The sequence below is a fragment of the Hydra viridissima genome, unplaced genomic scaffold (assembly GCF_058129835.1).
Source record: "Hydra viridissima isolate aposymbiotic clone 2 unplaced genomic scaffold, HvirCarnegie_v1 scaffold_2, whole genome shotgun sequence".
Taxonomy (NCBI): Eukaryota; Metazoa; Cnidaria; class Hydrozoa; order Anthoathecata; family Hydridae; genus Hydra; species Hydra viridissima.
Window position 1 is genome coordinate 11323287 of NW_028324301.1, and position 7880 is coordinate 11331166.

Here is a 7880-nt window from a genome sequence, read left to right on the forward strand (position 1 = left end):
ACATAATGCTATCAAAGTCTCAAACTTTTTATAGATTTATAAAAAAGTAATCTAAACTTTATTTGGAAAAGGATTGCAAACAATATCGCCTACTCTTAAATACTATCGGGAAGAAACTTTCGCATGTAGCTCTTTTGTTTGTAAAAATTTCCTGGGTCATCTCGCTTGATGCTCCAACAGTTGTCAGTCATCATGTGTTTTTCTAAACGTCTTTGGTAACGATCATCCATTTTCTTTAGATCTAGGTGGAACCGCTCTTCTTTAAATAGTCACTTTTGCTAGTTACCTGGTCAAGATGGCTACATATAAAATGAAGTTTTATATTCAAGAACACGAAAGACTTTCAACATTCGAACAACTAGATCTGTAGTGTTTTTGCTTTTTTGTTTGCAAGAATGTTTTTTACAACAGTCACGAAGGACAACCAAGCTGTTTTCACCTTGCTAACCATTGTTTTATCGAATTCTTTTCATTTATTAGATAAAGTTTTTTGTTTCATCAAAAACTCCTGCCTTTTTTCCTCTATTGAAAAACCTGGAAATCTGTTTGTCTTCATTTCTTCTGTTGACGGGAGGCAAGAATACCGCCTCCAAGTTGGGAGTAGCTGCCAATTGCAAAGCAAAGCCACTAGAAGCGATCTCCAAATTATCTTGCTTTCAAAGTATCTTCTTACGGCGGGCGCCAGTGTCTTCCGCCTCTCGATAAGCGGCGACCCCCTAAACATTCTGCCACCAAAAAAAAAAAATCTTGCAGCGGCCGCTAATTGGGAGACAGAAGCAACTGGAGGTGAAATCTAGAACATTCTGTGGGCAAAACTATTCCTTCTTATTATATTTCAAAAGGATAAATTTTATTATAATTTTGCTAGAGTTAAATTCGGTACATAAATGGATATTTTGCAAAAAAATTAAACTTTCTACTGAGGTATGGAATATTAACAAAAAAGGAAGGAACTGGAAGTGTTGTCTAATCGGAAATCAGGACGTCAGCGAATTCGGCTATTAAAGACCGAGTAATGGCTACCACAATGTCTCCGAGAAGATCCAATATCTCTGACAAAAGTGAAGAGATGATAGATAGAAACAGGGGTTGGTGAACAGCCGCAAAGAAACCATTTTTCGGCCCAAGAAAAAAAAAAGAAAACTGCAATGGTTAAAAAACTGCAATAGCCCAAGAAAAAAAAAAAAGAAAAGAAAAAAAAAAACTGCAATAGTTAAAACAACATGAACAACTGCCCAGCTAGCCTATACAGACGGGTCCCGTACGGTATTGAACCAGGGATTTGGTATGGTTATCATCCGGGTTATGGCACTGGGAATCAGACAGGAACCGTACGGTTTTCCCGGGTGCTAACGCCACATATCGACTGTATTAGAATTTACCTCATGCGCGAAGTTTGATGGACATATTTGAGTTGATTTATAAAGTATAAATTGAAGGCGAATTTTTTGTGGGTGGGAGTTTTTTATTAGAAGAGAAAATGTAGAGTTGAAACGTTGCGTTCGCCGCAAGAAAGCAACATATACGTTGTTAATAATTTTTACCGCATATAATTTATAAAATCTATCTTCATTTAATTTATAATAAAGCTATTGGTAATTGGGGAATATTTATAACCTAAAAAGATTTTATTACCCGTATCCTTTTTTTATATTATTTGTTATTATATTATTATCTATTTATTGTTTGTTAATCAATTAATTTTATTAAATAACAGAAAAACATTTTGTAAAATTACGAAGATGTAAGTAACCATACTATGAGTTCAGGAATTTTGAAAGAAGTATCATGCAATGAATCTGAGTTGTTGAATAATATTTTAGTGTTTAATTCTTCTAAATCATGTCCAATTGTCAAAAATACTTTGTTACCCGAGTCTTCTCCTAAAAATCCCAAAAATTAATGCTGGTCGGATGACAATATAAATTTACTTTTTACTAACTCTATCATTAGTTTAGAAGAATCTAGTGATAACATCGAATGGAAAGCTTGTTTGCATGATGATTTAGAAAGTGATGATATTGATGGCAACAATTGCGTAACAAAAGTGAATAAAAGTGTATCAAATGAATTAAAGCAATGGACGATTGCATTTAACATATCTCATAGTGCTATAAATAATTTGCTTCAGAATTTTCAAAAATCAAATTTAGATTTGCATAAAGATGCTAAAACATTTCTTTAAACTGATCGAAACATTATTATTGCTTCTGTAGCTGATGGTGAATATTCTTATATAGGATTAAAAAACTGGTTTGCTCCTAAATAATTCTTCAGTTTCATCTGATATTATACAGCTTACAATTCACATAAATACTTATGGTATTCCTTCATTTAACAGCTCAAACATTTCTCTTTGGCCAATTCTTGGTTCGAATGTAGAACTTGAAGGTAACAATGTCTTTTCTAGTTCTTGTCAGTAATGGTGGGGGCAGCTTGACACAATTTATCAAGCAAAACATGGCCTATTTAATGACATTTAAACAAGCGCGACAGTATAACTTGACTGGCCAACAAAGCAAAATTAAATTTTAAGCACTACCACACTTTCAGATTTTGTTTAGTTAGTATTTTGTTTAGTAAGTATTCACTTCAAATTTGTACACCCACATTTAACAGCGACATATTAATCATGAGTTATTTACTTAGATCACAATATTTAGCCTAGAAAAGTAAAAAACTTGCTAAATGGTGTAATAATGATAATAATAATTTACCATGTATACTGCGGCATCAACATAATTTTTTTATATGTATTTAGGTACTGCTAAATAAAACTTTGCCACTAAGGACACAACCAAGGAGATGCTTGAGAAGGAACTTTCAATGTGGTTTGGAAATTCACGGGACCGTGGGGAAGGGAGCCGAAAACCGAAAGGGAAGAATGCAACAGAAGCCAATATAATGATACAAGTTCCTGATGATGCAGTTACAAATGTTAAACAGTGAACAATGTTTTGTGATCTAGCATCAGTTAAAAGTTTACAAACTGTTTGCTATTGTCTAAGTTATGATTGATTGAAAATAGTACTCAATGTGATCTGTTTTTAAGCACTGTATACATTATACTGGTTTTTCCAGCCTGTAAATACATTTGCCTTATAGCACACAGAATCTGATTTCAAATACTCTTATTTGTTTAATTCAGTTAAACTCATTGAAAATCTTGTTAGCTAATTGTGATTACTTGTAAGCATTCATGTGTATTTCTTGGTATGCTTTCCATCAGTTATGACTTACAGTAATGCAGATTGCAATTTGCATCATTTGTATACTATATGATAGTAATGATGCATTTTTTTAAAAACTTGATGGTTTACGACTTGTATATTGTTTTTGTTTTTTTTAAATAAACTCTTGCACACAGTAAACTTCTTACCAGTTTTAGCAATTATTTTTGGCAGTGTTATTATTTCCATTAATAAAATGCATTTTATCTGCCAGCAATATAGCTACAGGACTTAGTAAAGTGAAATAGTGATAATAATAATAAAAATAATAATAATAAAAAAATAACAACAATAATAATTATAATAATAACAATAATAATAATAATAATAACAATAATAATAATAATAATAACAATAATAATAATAATAATAATAATAATAATAATAATAATAATAATAATAATAACAATAATAATAATAATAATAACAATAATAATAATAATAATAACAATAATAATAATAATAATAACAATAATAATAATAATAATAATAATAATAATAATAATAATAATAATAATAATAATAATAATAATAATAATAATAATGATAATAATAATAATAATAATAATAATAATAATAATAATAATAATAATAATAATAGTGATAATAATAATAATAATAGTAATAATAATAATAAAAGTAATAATAATAATGATAGTAATAATAATAATAATAATAATAATAATAATAATAATAATAATAATAATAATAATAGTAATAATAATAATAATAATAATAATAATGATGATAATAATAATAATAATAATAATAATAATAATAATAATAATAATAATAATAATAATAATAATAATATTAATAATAATAATAATAATAATAATATTAATAATAATAATAATAACAATAATAATAGCAAAAATAATAATAATAATAACAAAAATAACAATAACAATAATAATAACAATAATAATAATAACCATAATAATAAAAACAACAATAATAATTTATAATTATACCTACAATACCTGGGATTTATGTAGGATCCATGTGGGTTATCCCAGCTGAATACAAACTGGGTCCCATATGAGTCCCGTTTGCTATCCCAGCTAAATACCGTCTGGGTCCCGTTTGTGTTTTCTGGCGTGAATCCCGGACGGGTCCCGTCTGGATCCCGCGGACAAAAACCGGCGGGATCCGGCTGGGTTACCCGTACGGGTCCCGTCTTGCGCACCGGCTGGCACCCACCCGGGTACCTTATGGGCTGGCTAGCTGGGTACATAGATAAGAGCAAGTTTTAAATTATTTAAAAACCTTTTTCATGCAACTTGAATCAATAGTAATAGAGCATGTTTCAAGTGAATTTCTTTTTAAATTTTTCCTCTGATTTGAAAGTAACGTATTGAAAACTCTGAAAAGTCAATTGAATAATCACGAACGGTATTGGATATCAGAATTAATAACTAATTTAGTGAGCTGGTTAACCATGCTAAAATTTGTAATAACAACCAACAATTTCAAAATCAATAAAATAATTAAATATAACTAATGTTTTAATTAGACACATAGTAACCAAGAATTTTAAAATCAATAAAATACATATCGTGGTGTGACCTAACAGAGCCTTATGGGTTAAGAAAGTCGTAATTTAAGAAATGAATTTCCTATATATAAAATAAACATTTAGAGAAAAAATTCAGTTATTTTAACTAACTAGATATCTAGTTAAAACAACTAAGCTATTTTACCCAAATGTTTATTTTATATAAACGAAATTTGTCATTTCTTAAATTAGGACTTTCTAAAAGCATAGGACACACCACGGTAACTAATATTTGTTTTTTAATCAATGTATTTTTGAACAAAGAGAAAAGACTACTGTTAAAAGATTTTAAACAAAATAACTTCAGATATGAATGAAACATCCATAAAGAACCTTTAAATTTAAAAATCTAATAAACAAAACTAAAGATAGCTCTCAATAAACGACCCACTTTTCTGACGATTATAAATTTTTGTCACATTTTATAAAATGTATTTTAAAAAGTATTTATAATTATAATAACTTTTAAGGTTTAAGTAACAGAACACTTTGAACAGCATCAAGCCAAAAGAAGAAAATCTCAATTATTTCTACATTTTAATTAAATCTAAAGCATGTTGACAACAATAAGTGCTGTAAACATGATTCCATTATATTAAAGAACTTAGCTTATATAAAACTATCCATTGAAATATGTGATTGTGATTGTATATAAAGTAAACACTGGACAAGTAACTTATAAACATTAGATATCATTGGGCGGGTTATCAAGTTTTTTTTTTTAAACTAAAAAAAGACTATTTTGTTAAACTAGAAAAAAATCTTTTTTTAAAAATTGTTTTTGAGTGCAGAAATATCTAATGATATACAAAGGTTATTTCATTCCACTTTCACGCTTTACCAAATTTTATAAAAAGATAGACCTACTATTGTTGATGAATTCCATACCTTCTATGTAAATTTATATACTTAAACAGGGCAGAAATGAAAAAGCTATACCTCATAGCAAAAAAGAACTATGCAACAGTTAGATTTAACAATACCAATTAAAAGGATTATAGAAGTTAAATGATTTAAATACAAATCTTTTGTAAAACAAATTATCATTCATATATAACACTATTTTGTTCTTGAAGTAGGTTTTACTAGATTGCGAAGACCCCTCCCTTTATCTTTTTGAGATTGCAAGTTAGCTTCTGCAGAGAAGTCTTGAGCTTTTAAAACACTTTTAACTTCATCAATCTCTTTCTCTGTAATTTTTCTTTGCTGAACCTTTGAATCTTTCATGCTATTAGCATGCTCTGTTAGCTTTTCCAAAGCTACAACTGTGTTATTACAACCATTACACCAGTTTTCTAATATAGAAACAATATATTCAATTTTTGCTGGTTGAATGTCACGCCCTATAACAAAGTCAACCTCCAGACGTTGATCCTGTTGGTTGAGCTTTCCTTGTATAATATTTGCATATATTGCTTCAATTATTACATCTTCTATAACTCTTGTATTGCTTAGATCAAGTGCTACTTTAATTTCATCATAACTAACATATTTTGACTTTGAAGCCAATGTTGCAAGTGTTAGTAACTTTAACTTTGAAATTTGATTTAAATTTAGTTCTGGAAAACATTGTTTAGTAGCAGAAAAACTCATGAAAGTTCCAAAGGCAAATAAATTGAGAAGTTCCCAATCTTTTTTAAAAAGTTCACTTTGAGATAATTCAATGACATTAGGCATTTGCAACAACTCACCAAACTTGTAAATACCTGGTAGTTCAGTTACTTGCTGAATAAGTTTGGATAGAGCAGCTCCATGGGATGACTTAGCTAATAGTAAAAATGGTTGTATCAAACTTCCTTTGTGAGTTTCATCAGCCATTTTTTTTCTTTTTTTAAAAAACTAAAAGTGCAGAATTTTTTTTTTTTTAAGCAGAGTTTTAAAATAGAAAATTATTAAATGAAATAATATAATAAATAATACATAAAATAATTCATATAATATGTATATGTATATAAATATGTGTGTATGTATGTATGTATGTATGTATGTATGTATGTATGTATGTATGTATGTATGTATGTATGTATGTATGTATGTATGTATGTATGTATGTATGTATGTATGTATGTATGTATGTATGTATGTATGTATGTATGTATGTATGTATGTATGTATGTATGTATGTATGTAATATGAATTTATAAATGCAAATATAATATTTAAATAATATATATAACAGCAAATGAATAAATGAAATACTATATATCAATCATATCTATCTACATTTAAAGTCATTTTAATTTACTTAAATAAATAGATTAGTTCAACTAGTTTACATTAAGCAAAATTAAAATGAAGCAGCCATATAGAATAACTATCGATTTGTTTATTTATATATTTGAAAATTCATAATAAAAATTTAATGAACTTTAAACGAACTGCCGTCTTAAGATTGCAAGGTTGTTACAAATTGGTAGTTGTAATATAAAGATTTTTGTCGAGAGAAATAACACTATTAAAAGCGCCATTTGACCCTTAAGTAACTGTTCCCCTATAAATAATCGTTTTTTTAAATTATTTTATTCCTTTAGACAAAATCTTATATCAGCACAATTTAAGTAACAAAATTACTATTTTTTTGTACTAATAAAAATTGGTGTATACTAATAAAACCAGAACGATTCTTTTAATATCTTAATTTCTAGTCAAATTTATAAGATGGTTTAGGCAAAGCATATTTAAATACTCAAAACAAAGTACTGTAGCATTCTCTATTATCCGCTACTTCATAGTGTGCATTAGATTTGTTAGTAACATAACACTTTACAACGACAGCTTTTCTGGCATTTTAACAAGTTAAATTCTTATTTAAAAATTTTTGAAGCAAACCGCTTTTTATGATTTATAACTTTCTTTTCTAAACTTAAAATTCGCCTATGTTCTTTTACTTTTGTCCAGCTATGCACAAAAGAAGGTGCTTAAATAAAGCACTTCAATCACTATTTTTGTATATATATTCTATGATTAGTTCTAAAGTTAAAAAAAATATTTAGCTGAGATGTTTTATGAAAAATACAAGAAGTTCAATTTTAATTTTACACTATTGCCAGTATCAATGGTGAAGTCTAATGAAAATGTTTTTTTTTTTTTTT

The 7880-nt window shown here is 27.8% G+C and overlaps 1 protein-coding gene across 1 annotated transcript; it reads right to left on the reverse strand.

The window, feature by feature from the left end:
• Positions 1-5728: 5728 nt before the first annotated feature.
• Positions 5729-6654, reverse strand: LOC145194741 (COP9 signalosome complex subunit 7b-like). Its single transcript, XM_080072410.2, has one exon. The coding sequence runs from the start codon at positions 6604-6606 to the stop codon at positions 5848-5850; it is 759 nt and encodes a 252-aa protein (XP_079928536.2). The 5' UTR covers positions 6607-6654; the 3' UTR covers positions 5729-5847.
• Positions 6655-7880: the final 1226 nt, after the last annotated feature.

Coding starts and splice junctions, on each gene's coding strand:
- LOC145194741 (XM_080072410.2), bottom strand. CDS start 6,606: ATGGCTGATGAAACTCACAAAGGAAGTTTGATACAACCATTTTTACTA.